We start from the raw sequence: 26,415 nt of genomic DNA on the forward strand, positions 1-26,415 counted from the left end.
TCAATTAGAAAGCGAATAGAGACACCAAGATGGATGTAATAATCCCCCACAAACGGAGTGGAGCCGAACCCCATCTTTCCAACAGATGAGCTGCTCCAGGGAATGCAGCCCAAGGAAACACCATGACTTAGAAATTTCCTTGCCATAGTCTCAAAGCCTTCAGAAAAGTTCATAAAAGCCTCACGCTCCGGGAAGGAGGAAAGCCACAGCCTGAAAGGCCACATTGCCTGCTCACGGCCACTCAAGGCTGCGGCAAAGAACTGTGATATTGTCAGACCTTTCTAGGGCAAAGTGGTCCATTAGGCTCCATCAGCAACACGGTAGGTGTCCTGTAAAAGCCAAGAAAGCAAGCACAGAGCAGACACCTGGAAAACGCAAAAGTGCTGGCCTCCAGAAAGACACAAGGAAAGTAATTTAGCTTAAGCCCCTGTTCCAGAGCCATTTAGAAATCTGTCTTTATATTTGCATTAATACTTCTTTGGTTTCCATTTGGCTCTTTAAAACTTGGAAGCTAGATCCAAGAGCTATTCTCTAAAATAAGTTGGTAGTTCTTTCCAGGCCTTAGAAAAACCACGAGCTCTAAGACGCTAATTGGAAAATGGCGCCTCCACCCAGAGTCCTTTCCGACTACATGCTCCTGTCACTGCCTCTCAGGGCATCACAATGAGACTTAGAAGTAACCCCTCTCCTCTGCCTGTTCTCCAGCCTCACACCTGCAAATTACATTCCCCGACAGCCATCACTGTTCAAATCAAGCACTGGGTCAGCTGCACTTACAGAGCTGGTCTGATGAAACTTCCACAACTCTATGGGGTAAACACTATTCCCATTTTGCAGATGATGGAACTGAGGGTCAGATAAATCACCCAAGGTGGCCTTAGTTACAAGTTGCAGAGTTGGGACTTCATCATGGGTTGTCCCCTCCTTTGACAAGATGATTGCAAGATACAATATAAGTAAGCTGCTTAGCACAACCTGCTCAATTAATAGGGTTATTGGTATTGCCAATTTGTTAAAAAGTGGGTTGTCCCAGGATCCAACTCCCTTTCCCCCTACATGACCCTTTCAAAGACTCATTCAGTCAGGACCAGCCTTGAGGCCCAGGATCCCCTGGGCAGAGCCTGTGGCGAACAAAGGACAAAAAAAGGACAGTTTGCAGAAAGAAAAAAAAAAAAAAAAAGCAGTGGCCATTTAACCTATAAAAACATGTTCAACACAATAACGAAAACTAAACTGAGCCAAGAATTTACCTAGATTAGCAGAGGAGAGGAGCGAAGGTCAAAGATTCCGATAAGAGTAGATGTGATGTTGAGGGGGACTTTTCTTGTCAGCTGTTGAGGGGTGGACCCCAAAGTAGGCAGTTTCGCCGTCTATCAAGTAGCACCTGTGATTACCCTTTGGCCCACTGGTTCGTTATCTCTGAATTAATGCTGCTCACCTCCACACACTTCTCTATCTGCCGCGTGCGGGTACAAGGAATTGCAGAGCTCTGGTTTTTGTTTGTTTGTTTGTTTGTTTGTTTGTTTTTTGGGTTTTTTTTATAGTTCAAGATCCAAGATGAGAGCCATCTGCTCAGTGGTAGTAAGTCCGTTAGATAAAGGCGGGTATACACATGGAATGGCATCCTCAGCAGCTGTTAAAGAGTTAACTCAACAAACGCTTAAGGCCCATGCACTATGTAGCAGGAACCAAAGACTTTAAAAATACCATTGCATTTAATTTTCATCACAGCCCCATGAGGAGGGTGCTTTTCCTATCCACAGATGAGAAGGCAGAGGCACAAACGGGGTAAATATTTTCCCAAGGCCACACAACTAGGAGGTAGCAGAGGCAGGCTCCGAACTAGGCTGGCCCAGAGTCCCTCTCATGACTGCTACACTAGGCTGCAGACCCCATCGAAATTATCTTTCACACGAAAGACCAAATAAAGAGCTCTTCAGACCCCCAAAAAAAGGTTACTTTTTAAAGCCAAGAAACGTTATGGCCCGCAGACATACTATAAGAAAGGTTAGGGAAATTCTTCAGGGAGAAGGAATATGATAACGAATTTTAAAAAATGAAGATCTCCAGAAATGGTAAAAATGAAAGTGCACACAAAAAAATTTCATGGGTGTGTGGGTGGATCAGTTGGTAAAGCGTCCAACTCTTGATTGTGGTTCAGGTCATGATCTCGCAGTCGTGAGATCAAGCCCCACATCAGGCTCTGTGTCGGGTGTGGAGCCTGCTTAAGATTCTCTCTCTCTGCCTCTCTCAAACAATTAATAAAATAAAATAAAATAAAATAAAATAAAATAAAATAAAATAATAACAATTTCATGTTTTTATTTGCTCTAAAAAATAATTAACTGTCTAAAGCAAAAATAGAAACCATGCACTACAGGGTGTAGAATGTGTAAAAATAACATGTATGACAATCATAGCACAGGGGACAGGATGGGGGAATCAGAAATACACTGATTTAAAGCTCTTATGCTATATTTGAAATGATACGATATTATTTGAAGGTAGACTGTGAGAAATCAAAAATTATGTTGTAAACTGTAGGACAACCATTTAAAAATGGTTAAGCCAACAGCTGGAGGTAAAACGGAATTGTAGAAAATAATTAACCTAAACATAAACTGAGCTAGAGGACAGGAGAACAAATGAAGAGACAAGAGAAAACAACCAGGAAGAAGGTAGATTGCATTCCAACTATATCAGTAATTACACTAAATGTACATGATCTAAACTGACTGACTGACTAATAAGCAGAGATATGAGATTGAATTTTTTAATGAAATACCCTACTATAGGCTGTCTGTAAGAAATCTATCTTTAACATAAAGACATAAATAAAAAGAAAATGAATGGAAAAGGTTATGCCATTCAAACACTAACCAAAACCAAGAAGGAATGGTTATATTAATAACACACAAATTAGACTTCAGGGCAAGAATGTGCCACAAATAAAGAAAGACATTATAAAATGATAAAGTGATCAATTCACTGAGAAGACATAACTGCCCTAAATGTAGGTAATAGCAGAGTTTTAAAATACACTGAGCAAAAACTGATAGAACTGAATGAAGAAATTGACAAATCCACAATTACAATCGAAAAATTCAAAACTCTCCGCTCCATAATTGATAAAACAAGTAGACAGAAGACCAGTAAGGATATGGAAGACTTGATTAACACGATCATACAACTTGACTTAATTGACATACAACGATTGACAATCACCAAGATTGACCATATTTTGGACCTTAAAAAATCCTCAGCCAATTTAAAAGAACTGAAATCATACAAAGTGTGCATTCTAGCCATAGCAGAATTACACTTGAAATCTATTAACGATAAGGCGGTGGCCAGGGCCTGGGGGTGGGTAAGAGTTTGACAACAAAAAACACAAGAGAGTTTTGGGGATTGATGAAACTCTTCCATATCTTGGTCATGGGAGCTACTACATGACTTTGCATGTGTCAAAACTGATACACCCTACACCAAAACAATGAATGGCAATATATATGAATTATACCTAACTAAAACTGACTAAAATTTTTCAAGTAACAATGAGAGAAAAAACTCTCTAAAGGCCTGATAGACAAAGGAAGTCAGTTTAGATCCTTTCTAAGTCGACACGTCTGTATGTAAACTTTGTTCAAACCCAAAGCCTGACTTATGGCCCGCCATGAGTCTGTGCATCTGCTTTGAGAATGAGCAGCCTGGAGGAAAATCATCTTGTCCACGGGATACGGATCAATGCTCCTACGCCGGGGCATACTCCTTGACGATGAAACTCGCGAGTCCTGCCTATGTGTTAATCTATAATCTTTTGAGATTTTACAAGATGCAAAAAGTATATAATCCTGTGAAAGCTATTCATCCTCCAGAGCACGTTCTTCCCCGCAAAGAGCCTGTCTCCTGGGCAGCTGTCCTAACCCGAGCTCGAATAAAAACTCTCTGTCTCACTTCTAGAGATTCTAAAAGGTTTGTTCATTTTTGCATCGATACCCTCAGGATATAAGGAGTTCATACAGTTCCTTCAGGGATGAACAGACTCAAGGACACTGCAAACAACTAAGGAATGTTCCAGATAAAGGACACATCGGTTTCTGTCATTTCTCCTCCTCTGACTACTAGCAAATTATATCATTAATTTCGGAGGAATGACTGCAAATGAACGTTTTCACAATAAATTCTATGTGTGCTATAAGCACTACTTATGAACCACAGAAAGGAGTAGGTTTTGAAATGGGAGTTATTACTTTTCCTGTCAAATACTTCCCAAATGGCAGAACTAAGAAAATTTGTAAAGAATTCTAAAACACACACCGCACTCAGCAATAGTAAACCCGAGATATGAGCAAGACCTCAAAATTCAGAAGAGGAGAAAACAAAAGAGAATTCCTAAAAAGCCTACATTCTCTGCACTTTATAACAACATTAAGGAATAATCGTGATAAATGAGAGAGACACAGAAATAGTTCTTATCTCCTGTAAGAAAAAACCTTACAGGCAATGGTGAGGGTAGTTGAATATAAAAAGATAAAGAGGGTTGTGAGAAGAGTTCATGCAATGAACGTAAAGGTTCATTTTAAGTAAGGACCGGATGCACTGAAACTTTGCAAAGAAACAGAACAATGTCTTCTGTTCCTTTCAAACTCACCGCAGTTGATGGGGGCCAAGACAGAATTGCAAAGGCCTCTGAAAGGGGGAGGTAATCCTGGAACACTTCTAAGGTAAGTATTTCTTTTTTAAGTAGCTAGCATATTATCAAGTAACCTGGTGCCTCCTGTTTTAAAACTATTCACACATAATAACAGAAGACCTGACCCTTGAATGCTTCAGAGAAAGATGTCCTGAGAGTTTTCAGATCCATAAATGGGGTTGATTAAAAATAGGTCATCCAAATCAATCTAATTGCCTTCTATTTTTAATATAAATTCTTTTCATTGATTTTTAAAATGGATAGTCCATTAAAACACATTAATCATGACCCTAAAAGTCTACTTGTATTGCAAAAAGCCTAAGGTGAAGAATAAAAAGCAATTTCCCACCACACAAAGCTGAAACGGGACCATCACCAAAGAGAGCTAGAGCCCTACTTTTCCTGGGGAAAAAACAAAAACACTTCTGGGTAAAAGCTGGGAGGTGAGGTATCATTTTGATAAAATGTTGTCCAGCTGTATGACAGCAGAATGTAGGAATGTTTGCAGCCTTGCATGTCTTATTTGCCTAAGTGGTCTCTAATTTTGTGGCACCAAGGTAAAACGTATGACTGTGTTTTCTATTACATGAGTGATGTTCGCTCACAATGGCAGGATACCTGTTCAGTCTAGACAATGCAGCTAAGGAAAACTGATATTAAAAATAACCCATAATACCATCATTTAGAAATAACACGGGAAACATTTTGATACAAAACATAGTCAAATTTTAAAAACATACAATGTATGTTTTAAGGGCAGATATATAATACAGGCTTATAACCTTTTATACTAAAAAATCATATATGTTTTAGATGGCAATGAATACAGTGTCTCAAGATTGTTGTGAATGGAATACAGTGCATATGTATTGCCATTTATTCAACCACCCTTTTAGTATTGGACTTTGTAAACAGTGCTTCATTAAAGGTCCTACACCTAAATCTTTGCCAACAGGCTTAAGTACTTAAAAGAGATTTCAGGGGTGCCTGGGTGGCTTGGTCAATTAGGCGTCCCACTCTTGGTTTCGGCTCGGATCAGGATCTCACGGTTCGTTAGTCTGAGCCCCACATAGGGCTCCGTGCTGACAATGTGGAGCCTGCTTGGGATTCTCTCCCCCCCTCTGCCCCTTCCCTGCTCACTCGCTTTCAAAATAAATAAACTTAAAAAAATTGTAATAGGGGCGCCTGGGTGGCTCAGTTGGTTGAGCAGCCGACTTTGGCTCAGGTCACCATCCCGCAGTCCGTGAGTTCGAGCCCCGCATCAGGCTCTGTGCTGACAGCTCGGAGCCTGGAGCCTGTTTCGGATTCTGTGTCTCCCTCTCTCTGACCCTCCCCCGTTCATGCTCTGTCTCTCTCTGTCTCAAAAATAAATAAACATTAAAAAAAATTTTTTTAATTGTAATAAATAAAATAAAATAGATTTCAAAAAGTAGACTCATTAAATCAAAGAATAAACACCTTTTGTGAGCTTCGACGGACACCTTTTGGAAACCCAAATGGTCAGCTATGACAGTCTCTTTCCATCAGCTCTAGACCAATGGAAGGGAGTGACCCCTTTTCTTGGCAGCCTAACGGATGGGGCTTTGCTGCCTGTGGCTGATAATTCATCTCATAAAGACGTTTTCACCAGGACATAGCAGTGGCTATGTCAACTCTGGGACCAACCAAAGCTGTGTCTCCCCAACCACAGATGGTGGTGACATTTCCACACTTTTCCAACACATTATTCCATGGAAATGCTGCAGAATAAACACCCATCTATTATATAAAAATTTTATAAAATTTAGGCGTCTTTTATGAGAACAGTCATAAAATAATTCCAGTGACAATTATTTCCTATGCCCATAATTTTATTTTGTCTATTTAAATTCAAGTTAGTGAACATACAGTGTGGTCCTGGTTTCAGGAGTAGAACCCAGTGATTCATCTCTTACATATGACACCCAGTGCATATCCCAAAAAGTGCCCTCCTTAATGCCCGTTCCCCATGTAGCCTATCCCCCACCCACCTCCCTTCAAGTGACCCTCAGTTTGTTCTCTATAGTTAAGAGTCTCTTATGGTTTGCCTCCCTCTCTGTTTTCATCTGATTTTTCCTTCCTTTCCCCTATGTTCTTCTGCTGTGTTTCTTAAATTCCACATGTAAGTGAGATCATATGATATTTGTCTTTCTATGACTGATTCTTTCGATTAGCATAATGCACTCTAGTTCCATCCACATTGTTGCAAATGGCATGATTTCATCGAGGAGGAGTAGTCCATTGTATGTATATGCCATATCTTCTTTATCCACTCATCAGTTGATGGACATTTGGGCTCTTTCCATACTTTGACTATAGTCAAATAGACTATTGTCAATGTTTGTAGCACTGCAATAAACATTGGGGTGCATGTGCCCCCTTTGAATCAGCATTTTTGTATCCTTTGGATAAATACCTAGTCGTGTAATTGCTGGGTCGTAGGGTAGTTCTATTTTTAAGTTTTTGAGGAACTTCCATACTGTCTCCCAGAGTGGCTATACCAGTTTGCATTCCCACCAACAGTGCAAAAGTGTTCCCCTTTCTCTACATGCTCGCCAACATCTGTTGTTTCCTGAGTTGTTAATGTTAGCCATTCTGATGGGTGTGAGGTGGTATCTCATCGTGATTTTGATTTGTATTTCCCTGATGCTGAGTGATGCTGAGCATCTTTTCATGTGTCTGTTAGCCATCTGGATGGCTTCTTTGGAAAAGCGTCTATTCATGTTTTCTGCCCATTTCCCCACAGGATTATTTGGTCTTGGGGTGTTGAGTTTGGTAAGTTTTTTTAATAGATTTTGGATACTAACCCTTTACCCAATATGCCATTTGCAAATATCTTCTCCCATTCTGTCAGTTGCCTTTTAACTTTGTTGATTGTTTCCTTCCCTGTCCTATGCCCATAATTTTAAACACTTCCAGGGTTGAAAATTCTGTCAAGGCCAGCAGAGGGCGCTGTGTAGGTGCAACCAGAGGCGGAAATAGGGCTGCAGGGCTGAGCATGCCTTCCTCTCGGCCGCTATGGAAACTCTGTGAGACCCTGGGTGCTGTTCCCAGCCCCTTCCACTGCCAAAGAAATTGCAGACTGACGTTGTGATCCTCCCTGTTATTTGGGAGTGTTGTGGAAGGAGTTTGCACGGCAGCTCTGGGGTCCTGGGGTCACATGTATAGGCTGCTCCAGTGGGGCAGGTTGTTTGTACAGAATGGTGTCAAATCAGAAGCATCTTGCAGGGCTCCTTCCTTAGTTGGGCCACCACTTTGGACCACAGGATGGAAAAATTCAGTCCGAGAGGACTGGATGACCACGTGGCCAGAAGGATAAGAGTCAGGCATCGGCTTTGGCTGGGTCAGAGAGGATTGGCCAACGTGAGTCTGTTTGAGGAACTTCAATTAAAGACATAAAGTTGAGATTGAGAAATTGTTCCCCTGAAGTTGTCCAGGAACCCCTGGGTCAGAGGCAGATCCTTGGACAGTCAGTGAAGCGAGGGAGGGTAGCCCTGGAACCCGGGAGTAGTTTCCTAGGAGTGGGCACCAAGCTCTGGGAAAGCCCAATTTTGAGGTCTCAAATCTCTGCATGTGGTAAGTTAAATGTTTGACACTAACTTGCGTGGAAACATAGAGTTGAGGGAACAGCATGTTAAATTTCTGAACACTCCCAAGGGAGGGAGAGGGAGAAAACATAGCCTAGTTGTGAAAATCAGAAAAGTGAGAAACAATGTGTAGATTCAGTGGCCGATTGCATCAAGGTCCTCCAGAGATCACACTGGAAGACCAAGTTAGGGTGCAGGGTGTTTGTCAGGAGGTGCCCTCACCATTGACACCTGTGGAAGGGAGGGGACAAATCAAGAGGGGACACGTTGCCTCCACTGATCCCATGGAGAGCTCAGGAGCTGGAATGAATCATCAGGGCCGCCCTCCGCTTGACATGGAGGCCCAGCCCTCATATACCCCCCCCCCCCCCCGAGAGCTCTCAGTGGATTTAGGCCATTCTGGGGCTGCACACCATGGATCGTGGGCTCTCTGCAACCGAGGCGATTCCTGAAGAGGCTGCCAGCTGAAAGCACCTGTGGACAGCCCTCCAGCAGCCCGGGCATCTTGAAGGCAGATCCAGGCAGCACATCTCTGTGCCCTTCACGATATATTCCCTGGGCGCTTACACTCCACGCACCCCACCGTTCTCACCCCCTACTTCTCCCGTAATTTCTACCCAATGGCCTGATAGGATTGGGGTGCGGGCTGAGAGGAGGTGAAGAGTCCATCCAAGGGACCTAATGGTGCTCAAAGTTATGAATATTCCAGTGTTCTTCATGTGATCGATTACTAGTTTCAGTGATTAAGAAAAGATGCTTGATGATTTCAATCTTCTTGAATTTATTAAGACTAGTTTTGTGCCCTAACACACCATCTGTCCTAGAGAATGTTCCAGGGGCACTTGAGAAGAATGTGTATTGTTGCTTTTGGACGGAATGTTTTGTTTGTATGTATCCAAATCCTTCTGATCTAACACTTCACGCAGGCCAATGTTTCCTTATTGATTTGCGTCTGGATGGTATATGCATTGATGTCAGTGGAATATTAAAGTCCTCTATTATTGTACTGCTGTGTCTTTCTCCCTTCAGGTCTGTTAATATTTGCTTTATGTGTTCGGGTGCTCCAATAAAAATATTTTATTTTCTATATGGATTCTATAACATTTATGGCATTTCTTCCTAAACATATGGTCATTTTCCTCCTCCTTTTGCATTGGTAATTTGGTGGTGTCTTTCTTGGGCACCCTCCCTCCCCCGCCCCGGGGTCGTAACTGCGTCGGGTCCGGGCCCGGAGGGGGGCCAGGGGAGGAAACTGGCCAGGTAATATCTGGGTGAGAGCGGTCCTCACACTGACGCGAGACCCCCGCCCCCCAGCAAGTCACCCAGTCATCTCAGGTGCACAACGGAGGAATCCCATAATTCCACAGGGTTCTCGAGTGGCGCTGCCGATTAACGGGAACGCAACCGGTAGCCGGTTCCACCGGGCCATCGCCCTAAGGCATGCGCGGTGGCGGACACCCCCCCGCCCCCGCCGCCGCCTCCTCCCCGCGGCCGGGCCGGGCTCGGGTGGGGCGGGGGCAGAAGCTCGGCCGCGGATTGGCCGGGAGTAAGATGCGCCACGCGTTTGAAAGGCCCAATCAGCGCCCGGCCTCTCCTCGCCAGCCAATAGAAAGCCGGAAGGGCAAGCAGAGGGGGCGGGAGTCGTTATTTGAACCGGGGCGCCCAAGGGGCCGCGGTACGTCTTGCCGCTGGAGTCGGGTGTGGGTCTCTTCGAGCCATGGAGGGCGAGCCCCTGGGGGAGGACGCGCTGCTGTGGCAGCTCCGGGACAGCCGCCGCCGCTTCCAGACGCGCATGCAGCGGCTGATAGAAAAGGTAGGCCCCCCGCCCCCCAACCGGCCCGCTGGAGTCGGGGAGGCCGGGCGCGATGGGGAAGGGGAAAAACGGGGCTGGGGGCTGGGGTAAGGGTGGAGGCGGCCGAGCACGGGGCCGAAGGTGGGGGAGCGGGGTGGGAAGGGGAGGGGAGAGGGGGTGGAGAGGAGGCAGCGGGATTGGGGGCGCTGGGGTAGACAGGGGAGGTGGTTTGGGGGCGAGAGGGAGGCGGGCGGGTTTGGGGGGTCCTGCAGACTTCCAGCCTTGTGCTGGCGCCTCCTCAGCCGGGTCAGGGCCTCCTCGCGGCCCTCGGAGCTGAGGGGATGCCCCTTTCTCTCCCGCAGTACAACCAGCCCTTCGAGGATGCCCCGCTGGTGCAGATGTCCACGCTGACCTATGAGACACCCCAGGGTACGGAGTGATCCCCCCCTTCTGAATGTTTACAGTTCAGAGTGTGAACAGGATAGTGTCGTCCCAGAGTTTGAAATGCTATCCCTGCTCTCTTGTGAAAATTTTGTCCGCCTAATAAGAACTAAAACATTCCTAGTTCCCTTGAGCCTATAAATTACTTATTTTTTAAATTACCTATTAAAAACAGAATTCTGCAGATCCATAGACACACGCTGGTTAAAAATACCCCCTGTCTGACCCTGTCGGTCTGGGCCGGTTGGGATGATTTTTGGTTTTGGGGGGGGGGGGGTTGTAATTTTTTTCTAAGTTTATTTTTGAGAGAGAGAGAGACAGAGTGCCAGCAGGGGGAGGGACAGAGAGGGAGAGGAGACCCAGAATCCCAAGCAGGCTCCAGGCTCTGAGCCGTCAGCACAGAGCCCGACACGGGGCTCAGACTCACAAGCCGGGAGATCATGACCTGGGCCAAGGTCGGACACTTAACCAGCTGAGCCACCCGAGGCATCCTGTGGGCTGGTTGCTTTAACAGCCAAGGCTGTGTCTCTGTTTCTTCACCTGTCAAATGGGAAGATGGTAGTAATCTTCTTGATGGGGATGTTGTAAGTTACAGGAGCTCCTTGTGAAACTCTTGGAACAAGGCCCGGCTCTTGCAATCACTCTTATTGACTACTTTTTGACCTGTTTGACTTGGAGTATTAGCTGTCCTCCTTGAGATTCTGAGTACTTGGAACTTGACCTGAATATAGGGAGAAGGAGCCATTCCGTTCAGTGGTTGATGTTGTAAGCTGACTTAAATCTCCTGGATTCTCTTTGGTAGCTGGGTGAAGAAAGTTTGCACTGGGTGACGTCAGTTCCTCCCCCTCTGTCTTATTACCAACTCATTAGGACCTGCTAATGAAGGCAGATCTCAGATCCAGTTCTGCCCTGCATTGGACAGACAGGCACTAGAAGCTTCATAAGATCTGCTTCTGAAGTTAAATAAAGTTTTAGCTCTCTGCATTTTTAGCTGACCCAGCCACACCTTGGGTGAAAAGTTTGTGAAGACAGAAGCTAAGATAGTCCAGCTCCAGGCCTCTGTTACTCTCTGGTCTCATCAGGCAATGACAAATCTAACCCGAAGGCAGGACCCAGGGCTGGGTAGGAATCGTTCCCAGGGTGCCATCCACAGGCTTCATTCACTATGTTCTGATGCGCTGTTTACGCAAGGAGTGGTCTGGCCACTCCACAGATCTAGAATACCACTAACTTCACTGCTGAAACTCACTTCTGACTCCGGTTTAATGAGAACAGCCTGTTAAAACGGATCCCTGAGGCCTCTGGCATCGGTGCTGGGTGCAGATTGAGTAAGTCTAACGAGCTCCCGGCTGCTGATAGTACAGTTCCTCTGTCCTGTCGCTCAGCCTGGAGAGGTACTCAGGGGAGCGCCACCGTGATTGGGGTTAGCTGACCACCCTTGTAGCATAAACTCCCGATTTAAGGCAACACCGTAGGGTGTAGATCGGAGCTAACCCTCCCACACCGATTATGACGAGGACAGGAGGGGAGGAATAGATGTTCGCATGTGTGGATAGCTAAGGTGTGCCCTTTGCTTCTGAGAGTCTTGTGTTTTTGATTCTCAACAGCCCTTTGGGGTAGGTGCTGTCTTAGGATCATGGTTTCCTAGCAGAGGATGCAGCAGAAAGATGTAAAGGAACCAGCCCCATGTCACTTAGCCAAATTGGCAAAGCCTTGACCTGACGGAGCACATTTGCTCGGCGTCACTCTGTTCCAGAAAGGCCACAGGGCACAGTGGCCAGGAGCACAGAGAGTCACTCCCCTGGGTTCCCAGCCTGGCTCCACCACGTGGCTGAGCAGCCCGGGCTGGTTGCTGGACCCACTTCTTGCCTCTGTGTCTCCGTCTGGCCAGCGAACTTGGAAAGTAGGAGTTCTGTACAGGTGAGTTGTAGACACTGAATGAGGTGTACTTGGAAAGCGTTTAGAATAGAGCCTGGAGCGTTGTAAGCACCGTGTGTGAACGTTTGCTAGTGTCCTCGTTGGCAACCATCTCAACCCAAGGATCCCTTCTTGTTCACTTGAATTTACCTGGGGGCAAATGGAGGTTTAGGAAGAGATTAAGTATTCTTGCCCCGGTTCTGCTAACGAGTAAGGGGCAGGACTCCTAATCTCCGTGTTTACCCTGCGCTTAGGCTTTGTTCTAGACATCTAGATTGCCCTCAGAAAGTGCTTCCAGTCTATACATAGTATATAGATTGCTCTCAATAAATATATTTTGAGTACAGCACTCGGCACATGTGTGTTCCTTGTTTCTGCTTAACTCTGTGGCTTAAAGATGGAATTGGATAATCTGCCTCTTAGGTAGGAGATTTCCATTAATGACAGATTTCTGTCTAATCTTAATTTTTTTTTAATGTTTATTTACTGTTGAAAGACAGAGAGAGTCAGAGCGTGAGCAGGGGAGGGGCAGAGGGAGAGAGAGACACAGAATCCGAAGCAGGCTCCAGGCTCTGAGCTGTCAGCGCAAAGCCCGACGTGGGGCTCGAACTCACGGACTGCGAGATCATGGCCTGAGCCGAAATTGGATGCTTAACCGACTGAGCCACCCAGGAGCCCCTGTCTAATCTTAATTAAAAAAAAATTTTTTAATGTTTATTTATTTTTTTGAGACAGAGACAGAGCACAAACGGGGGAGGGTCAGAGAGAGAGGGAGACACAGAATCCGAAACAGGCTCCAGGCTCCAAGCCGTCAGCACAGAGTCTGACGCGGGGCTCGAACCTACAGACCACGAGATCATGACCTGAGCCGAAGTCGGACGCTCAACCGACTGAGCCACCCAGGCGTCCCTAATCTTAATTTAAAAAAAAAGACTTCCAGCCTCACAAAGATGAGAACAACAGGTATCAGGAGCGTGGCTTGGTTTCCGTAGATTACGTCTTTCTCTGGCCCATCACGTTGGTTTTCTCTGAATGCAGACTGAACAGACATTCAGCGGTCAGGATTGTTTAGGCGGTAACTTTTCTCTCATTTCTTTTCTGAAGGATTGAGAATTTGGGGTGGAGGACTAGTAAAGGAGAAGAACAGAGAACAAATCCAGGTATTTAATGTCCGTTTTTATTGCTGCCATGTGCTGCTGTGCGGGAATATCGATGTGAATAAAGGCGTAGGTTAGCTGTGACTGCGCCGAGGTCGCCACAGGGCTTCTGTTCTAGGTCTTTCTCACCTGAACTCCCTCCTTTTCCTCTAAGGATTTGCTGAGAAGTTTTTCTCCTGTTGCTCGTCAGGTAGCAGGAGGAGCTGCATTGATGTTTAAGCCTTTTCTGCCCCCGTTTCCTCTGCGGTAGGCCAAGGGGTTCTTGACAACAGCCCCACGTGCGGGGCTGGCCAGTGGGAGAAAGCTGCCCCTGCCCCTGCCCCTGCCCCTGCCCCAGCCTTAGCTGCATCTGTGAGCCTAGTTTGTTGGGTCCTTTACAGAAAAACCCCAACCCAGCTCCTTTGAGGAAAGAAACATGCCTCCTTTCTCTTCTGCAAGGGGAAGAGAGTAGGGAGAGGGTACAGGGTCACACTTCTTTCCGCATGGAGCTGTTTTCCAAAACACTGTGTGGTTTCTCCCGGATGCATCCACTGCTGCTGGGGCACCTCGGCCTGTTTTGTTCACGGGAGGTGCCGATACAGCCTGCCCGCCTCCTGGGAGACCCACGGAGTCTTGCTACCGTCATTTTTTTTGCAGGGATATCTAGAATTCCCTTAACGACTGCCTCCCAGCCCAGAAGCCTGTACCCCAGAACGAAAATGTCAGGGTTAGGGTTCCAAAGCAAGGAACAGCAGTTCTGAAATAAAATTTCTTCCTGATTATTTGAATCACACCCATAATACGTTTGGTCGTACAAATGTTAGAAATACATACAGCCATTAAAATCAACCTGACTCCTATAGTCGCTGATATTTTAGTATAATGTAATTCCCACCTATAATACACATATTTTTACCCCTTCTTCTTTACATACTATACACTGTGATCATTTCTTTTCATCATCCGTTGTATAATTCAGTCACACTTATTTACTTATTTATTTATTAGTTTTTAATCTTTAATTTTTGAGAGAGAGAACGAGAGGAGGGACAGGGAGAGAGGAGCTGGGACAGAGGGTCCAAAGCAGGCCCTGCACTGACAGCCCGATGCAGGACTCAGACTCACAAACTGTGCCAGAAGAGAGGCCTATGAGACCCCTGCTCTCTCATATGCTAAAGGAAGGAGTGTAGGTTTGTTACGGTGGCTTGAAATGTGTTCTCACTGAATCAAGCGTGTCTTTATCCACTTCCGTGCTTTCGAGGACTCCCCGGTGAAGACTTTCGAGGATGCCCCAGACAGCAGGAGCGGCGCTGACCCCGCGGAAGCCGAAGCCCGAGGTCTGGCGCTTCCTGAGCCCAGCACACGAATCCTGGGAGTTGGTGAGTGTCCCTGCGCTAGGAATTGGGGTCGGCAGGGACATGCGTCCCTGTGATGGCATTTAAAGCCCAGATTCCTCACGATGACTTTTTCCAAGGCTTTTTTAAAAGTGGGAGCATCTTAAAGTGCCTGTCACTGCTGTCTGCACTCCCCAAAGGAGCTGTCTGGCTGTTACGTCCGTGGCGCTTACACAGAAACAGTGCTCAAGCGTTCTTGAGTAATGGACATACGCCCTCCCATCAGTTTTTAACTTATTGCCCCTTCCGTAAAAAAATTAATGTCAAAAATATAATGAAACGCCAGATTTGCCATGCAGGCCGTGTTTGAACTGCTGACTTTTTTTTTTTACATTTATTTGTTTTTGGGAGACAGAGAGAGAGAGCACAAGTCGGGGAGGGGCAGAGAGAGAGGAGACACAGAATCCGAAGCAGGCTCTAGGCTCCGAGCCGTCAGCGCAGAGCCCGACACGGGGCTCAAACTCCCAAACTGTGAGATCATGACCTGAGCTGAAGTCGGAAGCTTAACCGACTGAGCCCCCCCAGGCGCCCCTGAACTGCTGACTTCTACAGAACGTTTTGCTGCCCAAACCCCAAGCCAGCCTGTTTTCCGGGGAGTCTGTCATCACCATCTTTCTCTCTCTGGTGTCTCTCTCTGCCCTGGATGCATCTGTTTGAACGTGCTCAGGTTCCACCTTAAGCACACGGAACAGAGTTCACGGCTCTCCCGGTCCTGTGTCCCTCTGTAGCCACCTGCCATGGGTCACTTCCCTTCTCGAACAAACTTACAGCCGATGCTCTGCTCCACTGCCACCCTCTCTGCCGCCAGTTCTGTGCAGGCTCCGGGCTCCATCGGGAAGGCGTAACTCTCTGTGGTCCCAGCCTTCCCCATTGGTGACTCCCACTGGCATTCTGTGGCTTCTATCCCATTGCCCTGTTGGTGGCATTTGAAGCTTCTGGAAATCCTGTAATTGGCCTGTGGCCCTGTGCCCGCTGGGTTTTCTTCCCTCCCAGCCCCTCTTAACTCCCCTCTCTACTGGATGCCCTTTCTTGAGATTGGTCTGAGCCCCTCACTCTGGCGGAAACCCCATCCCAGACCCAGTCTGCATGTGTTTACTGTCTGTCAGCCTCTCTTCTTGAAGACTTTGTCTAAACTCGGCAAATCTAAACCGGAAAGGTCAACCTAGCAGGATTCCTATTGGCTCAAGGCCTACCACCGTCTTCCCTGTACAATGAGCCAGACACCCAGCCCCTCCTGCCCTCCTCATACCCAAGACGTCCCCCTGCTGTGCCTTTGCCTCCCACCGTCCCTTGTGCGGCTCTGCCCCCGTGCCCCACCGCACCCCCACGGTACCAGCCCCGCCCCTGCTGACACCTGCCATCAGAACAGACCCCCCCCACTTTCACCCAAGCTGTCTACACTGGCTCTCCTCCTGGTAGCAGTTAGCCAGCTGGGTAGACAGGTTTGTAACTGGTCCTGAACCCCCATCTCCTGCCGGCCCTGACCTACAGCCTCTGTCCGCTCTCCCCAGCCCTCGTCCGGCACCTTGCCTGCTCTAGCCGTCTATAAAATGGGTTGAGTCCCACGGGGAAAACTGGCGGTCATTCAGGGTAGAATTGACCTTAAGGAAGGTGTTTATTCACAGGTGTTATCTGTTGACTGGTGTTGATCGAGATTGTAGCTCCACAGATCCTTAGGTCCGTGAGTTTCTGGACTGCTCAACATAACTAGAAATGTTTATCCTAGAGCTGCACTGTCCGGTGTGGTGGTTCAGCCTCCTGTGGCGAGTCAGAGGAACTGAAAGTTAAATCAAATGGAAAATCTTATTTATGTGCCTCACGAGACACACGTGGCCGGTGGCTGCCATACCGGGCGGCAGGTAGGGAACTTTCTGCCGTCACAGACTGGGACGGTGCTGGGCTAGAGCGACCCAGCTCCGAGGACCAGAAGCCACCGAAGGAGCTCAACGTGACAGAAAGCTGCTTCTCTGGCCTCTACCCCCTGAGGCGTGTTCCTGTTCTGATGCATTTGTTGCATTACTGATAATCAGGACAGCGACAGATGGCTGTGTCCTTATTAAAGGGAGCGCCCTAGAACATACTGGAGGGGTGTAAAAACTATTCTTGAGAGGAAAACGCAAGCTTTCTTTAAAATTCTTGGGGTGCCTGCGGGTTTAGTTGGTTAAGCGTCCGACTTCAGCTCAGGTCATGATCTCATGGTTCGTGAGTTCCAGCCCCGTGTCAGGCTCTGTGCTAACAGCTCAGAGTCTGGAACCTGCTCCGGATTCTGTGTCTCCCTCTCTCTCTGCCCCTCCCCCCACTCACACTCTCTCTCTCTCTCTCTCTCTCTCTCTCTCAAAAATAAATAAAAATTTAAAAATATTTTAATAAATAAAATTCTGATTGAGATTTCCTTTTTTTTTTTTTGCTTTTAGATTCAAAAAGCGGTGATGATGCGTCTTTGTGTCCGGAAGATGTAGCTGCTGGGGCCTTCATGGTAAGACCTGCCCTTTGTGACGAAGGGACCGAGCCAGGGCTTGGGGTGCGTGTGTGTGTCCTCATTTCCGGTGTCTTTTTTGAAATCCTCTTGGGAGGCTCACCCTTTGCTGACACCACCCCTCCTGTCTCTGGTCCTCCCTTCACATCCCTCAAGGCAGCAGGGGCCTCCTTCCATCTGGCGCGTGGCAGCCCTTACTGCCCCCGGTTCAAGCCGGATTTCCTGAACTCACATATATGTCGGGTGGTGTTCCCTGTGCAGACGGAACAGTCACAGTTCACGGTGTGCCCAGTACCCTTGATCGAGCACGCTGTGTTGAAAGTTAGGCTCTAAGTTGGTCTTTGCCCGAAGAGACAATGTCATAAGGAAGGTGTTTCTAGGAAGTATTTCCAGGTCAGCCCTTGGAAGCCCATTTAGTCCACGAGGTCGCGAGATCAGGCCATTGTTCTGTGTCTCCCAGGGTGCCCCCGTGGTCCCGGGAACCACCTGTCTCCTCTTCCCCCGACTGGGTCTCATCTCCCCTTCCTTCCAGTGGGATGCACGGGAATACACAAAGAACGCAGTCTGCTGGGGGGTCTTTCCTGGCCCCAGAGTCAGACGCTAGAATGGCTGTTGTGTGTGGCTTTTCTCGAAAACTGCTCTTTTTGTGAAGAATTTTCCCAAACACCCAATGTGTGACTTGTGGCGTCTAACTAAATAAGGCAGTGACAGGGGTCCGGGGGGAAGGCTGTACGTTTTGGAGCATTACGGAGGGGCGGTGGTGCAGGGCTAGGTGGCCCCAGATGTAAAGAACTTCCTGAACAGTGTGCGTGTGTGTTATCCCTGGTCTGCAGCCACTCAGGTGCAGAGAGTGAGGGTCAAGACCCCCCCTGCCCCAGGGCGTGGGCAGGAAGGGAATGGGGGGCCTGCCTCCTGAGCCAGAGTGCTGAATGTCCTTTCCTGTGAGCACACTGATTGGGACTAATTCTAATAGTTGAGTCCTGAACTCACCCAAGAATATTCAGATGGTTTTGAATTGTTCCCTAGCAATGCCATCACACACCTCCCAACAGGCTTATGAGGGTGGTTTTTGTGTTTTGGGGGGATTTTTGTCTTTTTACTTTGGGATTGTTGCCACTGGATGAATTATCTAAAGTTGGGTTTCTGGGTCAGGTGGATTTTCAGAGGGGCGGGCCCACTTTGCACCGCTAACAGCGAGGAGTGAAAAATGACTTCGAGGGGCTTCATTTACCCACGTGTAATTAATGAACTTGCCAGCTAGCTCGAGAATCTGAGAGCTCATCCGGACCTAAAAGCTCTCAAGAACACTGATTCTCTCTTGTGTCAGCCTGCAGAGCCCTGGAGCCCTTTGAAAAATGAGTTACGAAGGAAGTACTTGACCCAAGTGGATATATTGCTACAGGATGAAGGGTGTTTAGAGGTAATGTGTTTCCCAGGACGTGTCTTCAGATAATTGAATCATAACCTAGTGATACACCGAGGTGGGTTAATCAGGTTTTTGTTCGCTCTCCGTGGAGCCTGTAAGGAGCCTTTGGAGCAATTGCTTCCCAGCCGTTTCCCTCCCAGGCTTGCAGACGGGCGCTCGCCTTGCGGGGGCGATCGGGGAAACCCGGGGGGTGTGCCCTCCGTCGCCCACTGTTCTGGGGGGGGGGCGCTCACAGAAACGTAGGGGGCCCCACCCTCTGGGGAAGGGATTGCTCCCACCGCCCCACTTCTCCCCCCTTCCACCCTGTCCACGGTCACCTTGCTGTGGAGCGCACGGGGGCTCCCAGAGCGTGACCGACAGCAAGAAGGCCAACCCTAGTTTCTGTCACATCTTCCCATAAAGAAAACATTTTCGTGTCACATAAGTAGGAGGTACTCATTGTGGGATGACTGACTACTTTATCTCAAAGGCAGCAAACAGGAGCATAGACGTGTCCTTACTGTGCTGCTGACCGGCGAGGATGCTGTGTCTGAGGCCCGTTGATTGGGTGGGGGTACCGGGAATGGCCTTTCCCTTTAACCTGGAGCAGCAGGAGGGCATCCTGGGGGGCGGGGGGGGGGTAGCCTGGAGGTCACGTGGGCCAAGCTCCCAGAGGTTACTGAGACACCTCCCCCCACCATTGCCGGAGGCCGCGGCCGCCGCGTCAGGGAGGAGCAGCCGACCTCACCGACCCGCGCGGCGGGGGGCGTCTGAGGGCGCCCAGAGTCGACACGTGTTCACATCGCGGGCTTCGTTTTCAGTGTACTGGTGACGGAGGTGGAGAGGACGCACGCGTGACACCGAGCCCTCCCCTGGCCTCGCCTGCCGGGCCTGCCCCTGGTAAGTGCGACACAGAAACTGCGTGAACCGCCTCCCGATCGCTGTTGGCAGAGTCGCGGCGCCCCTACCGCTGGGCACCCTCTCGTGTGCTTGACATAAACTGTTCGAGACACCAGCACCTAACAGGCGAAAGCCTCCTGTGTAGTCGGCAAACTGCTTGTTTCCCCTGGGACTCCAGCACGCTAATTGCTGGTTAGCTCTTCAGCTCAACCTACTGCGGTGAAAGTTTTTGACTCTCCGGAAACACAGGATTCCTACACCCTCTGCTCGCGTTTATTTGACAATCGACCTGTTGTCGCAGTTGCTTCTCCGTCCCCTGCACACCCAGCGCCCACGCACACAGCACCCCCGCACGTGCACACACGGACATACGCACACCATGTACGTCATCTGCAGTCACATACGTGTTCTCCTTAAGTGCTTGCAGGTCTCCTAGGCCCAGGGACGCGGCTGCGGCGGGCGGGGCACATGCCAGGGCCTAGTTGTTTCCCGCCGAGCTCTGTCTCTGTGGGCACCTTCCTATCACGACTTTCCTGAATAGTCCCGGCCGCCGGTAGTGTTGCAGCACGTCCCTCAATTTACTTCTCTGGTGGTTTCCTCTAAGGTTAAGTGCATGTTAAACACTTTTGGCAAAAATGCTGCCCAGGCGACGGTGTGTTCTCTCAGGACATCACGTCACTCTGTCCCGTTGTTGGTGACACATGAGCCTGGCCACTTAGCTAAGGAAGGACCCGCTAGGTTTCTCACTACAGAAGTGCCCTTTCCTTGGCATCGTCTGCGGGTGCCCGTCGCCTGGGTCCCCGCAAACCCCACCCCGAGGCTTCGGCGCCAGGCCACGACTCCCGCCTGTGTCCCCGCCCGCAAACCCTTCCCTGGCTTGGCCGTTCCTTCTGTGTGCACCTGTTGGCATCCTTCCATAAGCAGACGCCAAGTCCCTTCGAGCCCTAATTCTGTTCCTTCCTTTATCCCCACATGCTTTCACTTTTTAAAAACAATTTTTTTCTAGAATCAATAAGAACCCATGGGCTTTTTTTTTTTTTTTTTTAATTCACACATTAGTAGCCACTGATGCCCAGTTGTCCCAGATCAGCCTGCAGGAGCCCTTCGTGCTGGCTTCCCTGACCTCTGGCCTGCCTGTCCTGTCTGTTTTTGAGCACTTTGTCCCCCCACCATGACCTTGACCCCACAGGTGTTGCCAGCACCAAAGTCCTGCACTCATTAGGTTCGTCGTGCAGTGCGGACTGATTTCGGAACCACGGCCCCTGCTGCCACATGCTTGCCAGTCTGCTGAAGAAGGTTCAGGAGTCCTGAGCAGCTCTTGGATGCTCAGACAGTATCCCACCAAGGGTGCGCGTTCAGAGGATTGTGTTCAAAGTCACTCAGATCCTTTTTTCTCTTTCCGTTGTCATCACTTCGATACGCACTTGGGTTCTTTTTTTTTCTTTTTTCTTTTTTTTTTTCTATTCACTTCTAGAGTTCTCCTTATCCTTGTTGGTTTAATTTAATTTATTTATTTAAATTTTTTTTTAACATTTATTAATTTTTGAGAGAAAGAGAGCATGAGGGGGATAGGGACAGAGAGAGAGGGATACAAAATTGGAAGCAGGCTCCAGGCTCCGAGCTGTCAGCACAGAGCCCGACATGGGGCTTGAACTCACGAACCGTGAGATCATGACCTGAGCTGAAGTCGGACGCTCCATCGACTGAGCCACCCAGGCGCCCCGGTTTAATTTTATTTTTTTAAATCTATAAAACATTTAACGGGGCGCCTGGGTGGCGCAGTCGGTTAAGCGTCCGACTTCAGCCAGGTCACGATCTCGCGGTCCGTGAGTTCGAGCCCCGCGTCGGGCTCTGGGCTGATGGCTCGGAGCCTGGAGCCTGTTTCCGATTCTGTGTCTCCCTCTCTCTCTGCCCCTCCCCCGTTCATGCTCTGTCTCTCTCTGTCCCAAAAATAAATAAACGTTGAAAAAAAAACAAACAAACAAAAAAAAACATTTAACATGGTGTGAAGGTCAAAGCTGTACGAAGAGGCATATTCAGGAGTCCTCTGCCTCCGTCACCTGTCCCCACAGGTAATCGGCGTAATTGTTGGGTTTCTAATCAGACTTTGAAACGGCATCCAACGTGTAAACCATCACATGGGGGAGGAAGACCCCTTTGGGGAAGCTGGGGTGGAAAGTAGGAATTAGAGTTTGATAACTAGAAAGAAATCTCAGAGGAGAATCTATTCTCACGTTTTCGTGGAGTTTTTTTCTCTTGTTCTTTGAATTGTCATCACGATCCACCCTTTTCGTTCTGTGGTCTCAGCAGATGGACCGTCTTGAACGGTAACACTTTACTCTGTGTGTTTCCCTCCAGGACGCCGTGGCCGTGTGTCCGGAGAGAGTCCTGGTGGCCCAGTGAAGCCGGCTTCACGCCCCTGCTCAGCAGACCTGGCCGTGGTGCCTAGAAGTGACAGTGTCTCGTTGCAAGGGACCGGGGGGCACAGCTTCTCAAGCAGCCTGTCCTTCGAGCCCGACGACATCTGTGACGTGACCATCAGCGACCTGTACGCGGGCATGCTGCACTCAATGAGCCTGCTGCTGAGTGCAAAGCCGTCCTGTATCATCTCCACCAAAACCTCGTTTGTCCTTCACAACTGGAGCTCGAGGAGGAGATGCTCCAGGAGCAGAGTGAACAGGACTCATTGCCGAGGCGGCAGGCGCCCTCACAGGGGTTCCCAGGAGAGGCTCCCAGTCCGTGCCGGGCCAGGGAGGGACAGGGGCGCCTTAAGAGATTGTGAGAACGTACTGGACGCTTCTGGCCAGAAGACGGGTTTAAAACTGGACAAAGCTTTTCTCGAAGTAAACAAACCCCAAGTCCTTAAATGGGGTCCCAGTTGGAAAGAGTTTAAGGAGTTAAGGAGCTTAACACCCCAGGGGCGTTCTTCGTTGCCTTATGGAGACTCCCGTGCAATGTGTCATCTGGATCAGAAGAATAGATACAAGGCCTTAAAATGGTTAATTTCCCCTGTAAAAATCGTTTCCAGACCAAGAATACTCCCAGGCAAGCGAGGGAATCATTACAGGGAAATTGAAATCAGATTTGATAAGCTTCATCAGGAGTATTGCCCCAGTCCCCGGAAGCAGCCCGTCCTGACTTCCCTCCCGGAATCCTCGGCCGTGGACGTGTACAGGGGTGGTCCAGCGAGCCCTCATGGCCCCCGGGGCTTCGAAACCCGCAGGCTCAGTGGAACTTTCGGCACAGCAGAAGCTAAGAGGTTAAATGAGGCCTTTGAAGGGCTGGGCGAACGAGCCAGGGGAGCAGGGAGATGCCTGCAGAGAAGGGGTTCCCCTCCCCCACTTCCAGAGACCAGCCCCGTGCAGAGCCCACGCCGCTCTGAGCAGACACTCCTTTTTCAGGGAAACAATAGTCTTGGAATACTTAGAAAGTCCGCCTCACCCAACAGACCTACTTCAGTAGCAGGGGTGCGGCCTCTAAGCTGTGGCCGAGATCGTTACAAGGAAATAAAAGAAAAATTTGACAAGCTTCATCAAAAGTATTGCCAACAATCGCCTCCGCGGACGAAGGCACTTTTACGCGTTGGAGCATGTCCAGATAAAGCAAGTTTGGAAGTTCAGTATCAGAGAGGCACCTTAGGAAAATTAAACCCAGACTCTGGCTTCCAAAGTCCCCCAAAGCTGTCGGCGTCACCCCAGCAGAGCATAGAACGTCCACTGCGCTTAACCGCCACCGAGGCTCAGCCGTTAACATGCCTTGTGCTCACTGCCGCTAGGGGCCATCGGTCCCCTCCAAAGAGACGCCGATTATCAGATTCTGTGCTGTGTGGACAGTGGGCCAGTTCCCAGGATTCCTCGAGAGTGGTGGGCCAGCCCATCCCAAGGCCGGGGGAGAGGTCGTCTCCTCACAGCCCAGCTGAGAAAAAAAGGTGCGTTTCCGTTCGTTGAACGTGGGTGTTTTACGACAGGATGCTTCTGTGTTCATTTTCCAAACCCTCTCCCAGATTCTTTTCCTTCCGCTGAAATCAGCATGTATATCAAGCACATGTCCCTGTGTGAGATGCATCATGCATCATGGTGGGGCTGGACATGTCCTTACATGGAATGTTTTACACGTTTTCCCCTGGGATGCATTTAGGGGACTTCTCTGAAAAGCCTCAGGAGGGCTCGGTCTGTCCTTGTCACACTGTCGTTCCCGACCTCTCCTGGTCTCACTCAGAAAACAGCTGTCGTGGAGCAGAACTGATCTGGAGGCAGTGCCTTTCCTTGTACTTCTGGATTCCCTAGTGGGTCCGGAGCGGGGCGGCCCGCCGGGGCCACGGTATCCGTGCTGGGCTTTGAGGTGCACCTGGGCCGTCCCACCTCGGCCTACACTGGCGTTTGCACAGATCACTGAGGTCAGGTTTGCACGTACAAGCGCCACTCTGCTTTCTCCAGTGGCGGTGAGGTGGGACGGGTCACCGCGGGCTGTTAGACTTCATCTCGTGAGCTCCGGGCCTTCCAGCGCGCACTTGGTGGGTCTGCGAGCCGGGGTCCCGGACGATGCGGCTCTTCTGACGGGTGCACGTGTGGGGTTTAATGCATTGGCGGTGAGGTTTCCTCTCCCCTCCTCACCCCGTGCGGATGGCCGGCCCCCTCGGCGGTCGTTCAGATGGGCCTCCTCTGCCCTGAGTGTCCGTGTTCTCCTTTTCCACCTGTGCCTGTTTGTCCTGTGACCCATCCCAGGGGACAGTGCGTTCCTCTCCCAGATGAGCCCCGATGAGCCCCGAGTTGTCACTGTCCCCGCCCCTCAGTGACCCCATTGCTCCTGCCCTGCCTTTGCCCACTCGCGCTTCTCAGCGTTCAGACCCACGTGGCTCCCCTCTCGGCAGGTATTTCCAAAAACCACGGGTGCTTTGGCTACAAATGGGGCCGGGTGAGGAAGACGCCCCCCCCCCCCCCCCCGCCCCTGAATGAGCCCAGGAAGCCGGCATTGAGGCTGGCCGACCGCTTCATCAAGGTCAGAATCATGGTCCGGTCCTTTGTCCTCTCGCTTCCGCGGTCTTCGGCTGCCCCCGTTTTCTCAGCCTGCGGCCCTCACCACGAGGTAGCCTTCGTCAGGTGAAGCGGACCCGCCTTGTGATTGGTCTTTCTGGTCAAGGATTGAGGTCAAGGACCTCGGGTGAGGCCCGATGTGGAGCTGGAGCAAAGTGGGGGAGTCTCCCAGACCGGGAGAGCGGCCTGCGCCCCAGGAGGCCCCGCCGCGGGCCGAGTCGTCTGTCTGCCGGGCGGCTGGCTCTTCCCCTTTAGTCCGGGCCTCCGGCTCCTTGCCTGCGCCCGTCTCGGGCCAGGCCACCTGCAGGGCAGCGCGGAGCCACGTTCCGAGTCCTGTGGGGTTGAGGCTTTCGGGGACCGTGGCAGGCACTTGGGGGACGCCAGACCTTCCTTCTCAGCTGAGAGGGGGTTGGTTTTCACCGAAGGCAGCTCCTCAAGTGAGAGCCATGCCCGAGGTGGCCCAGCCCCGACCTGTCAGAGCGCCCTTGTCCCTCCGGCCCTGCTTGTCTAGGCCTGCACCCGCTCACACGCACCCTCCTGACCTGTTCTCTACGTGTCGTGCCCCTCAGGCTCACCTCTGTGGCTTTCCCACCTTGTCCCCAGGTTTGCCGGCAGGTCACGCCGCCCGCTGGCCCGGCCAGCGCAGCGGGGTCACTGCCCCCCGCCCTCTTGTGCCTCAGCTGCACCCGACCCCTGCTTCCCACCTCGGGAACCACCCCCCCCCCATTCACCTGCCCATCAAGGGAATTTGATAAGTCGCGGTGGCCGCCCCCGGGGGCCTTTCGCAGTTCCGTCTGAACCGGTGATACAAACATACTTAACCATTTCCATATTTTTCTTCTCTCCCTACTTAAATCATAAATGTCTTAAGGGAAGGGACCAAATCTTCCCGAACTGTGACTACAGAAGGAATTTGAATGGCTAACGTGTGAGTGCTTTCTGTGTGGAACCTTCTTTACACCCTTCTGCCTTAACCCGCACAGGAACCCTCTGATGAGATCGCTGTCATCCAGTAGGCAGGTTCCGTGTCTTAGGTTACAAATAAGCGAATGTAGCTGAAGCCTCAGGACTCCTGAGTCCACACTCGCATTCAAGGCTGGGCCAGGATTTGAAGCCAGTGGGCGTAACGACTGGCTCACCCGCCTGCCCAGGGGGATTGCCTTCGGGTGGGTCTTTACCTCCCTTACGCTGCTTATTCAGTGTGGTGGCATTTTCTCTAGTGGACCCACCAATATTTACACGTAGGCAGTGGAACAAATATAAAACAGTCCAGCTTTCGGTGGCTTGGGAATTCTAGTGGAATTGTACTGAAATCATTTCCCTTGTCACTTTTTTTTTTCTTTTTCTGAAGGAAAGAACAACACGTCTTTCAAGATGGAAGAGAAAAGTGATTTTGTATTAGAAAAATTCAAAGCTGGAGAAGTATATAGCCAACTTCTTTTAGACTTTTGTCCCTCTTCTCCTTTACTCTACGTGTGTGAGTTTTTTGTTTTTTGTTTTAATCCTCAAGAATATGTGAGACTTGGATTCACTTCCCTGCCCTTGAAAGCAAATTTCCGTGAAATTGGTCCCATTGAAATGACTCTGAGTTCTCGGTATAGAAATTATTTGAATAAAGTTGCT

General features: G+C 49.6%; 1 protein-coding gene across 1 annotated transcript; it reads left to right on the forward strand.

The window, feature by feature from the left end:
- The first annotated feature begins 10,004 nt into the window (after positions 1-10,004).
- HJURP (Holliday junction recognition protein) lies at positions 10,005-26,410 on the forward strand. The gene is made up of 9 exons (XM_047085901.1): positions 10,005-10,111; positions 10,453-10,519; positions 13,553-13,608; positions 14,846-14,963; positions 17,393-17,454; positions 18,782-18,874; positions 19,681-19,759; positions 22,118-23,687; positions 26,144-26,410. Exons 1-9 carry the CDS (start codon positions 10,016-10,018, stop codon positions 26,181-26,183), a joined length of 2,181 nt encoding a protein of 726 aa, XP_046941857.1. The 5' UTR covers positions 10,005-10,015; the 3' UTR covers positions 26,184-26,410.
- Positions 26,411-26,415: the final 5 nt, after the last annotated feature.

The sequence above is a fragment of the Lynx rufus genome, unplaced genomic scaffold, assembly GCF_022079265.1.
Source record: "Lynx rufus isolate CCGP_SWC_20201006 ecotype Redwood Valley unplaced genomic scaffold, mLynRuf1.p SCAF_2, whole genome shotgun sequence".
NCBI classification, from domain to species: Eukaryota; Metazoa; Chordata; class Mammalia; order Carnivora; family Felidae; genus Lynx; species Lynx rufus.

What these genes read in the sequence shown, in the direction of transcription:
- HJURP (XM_047085901.1), top strand. Translation starts at nt 10,016, where the DNA reads ATGGAGGGCGAGCCCCTGGGGGAGGACGCGCTGCTGTGGCAGCTCCGG. An exon ending in TAGCTGCTGGGGCCTTCATG is followed by an intron (nt 17,455 to 18,781) that starts GTAAGACCTGCC and finishes CTCTTGTGTCAG; the next exon opens with CCTGCAGAGCCCTGGAGCCC. An exon ending in AGCCCAGCTGAGAAAAAAAG is followed by an intron (nt 23,688 to 26,143) that starts GTGCGTTTCCGT and finishes CTTTTTCTGAAG; the next exon opens with GAAAGAACAACACGTCTTTC.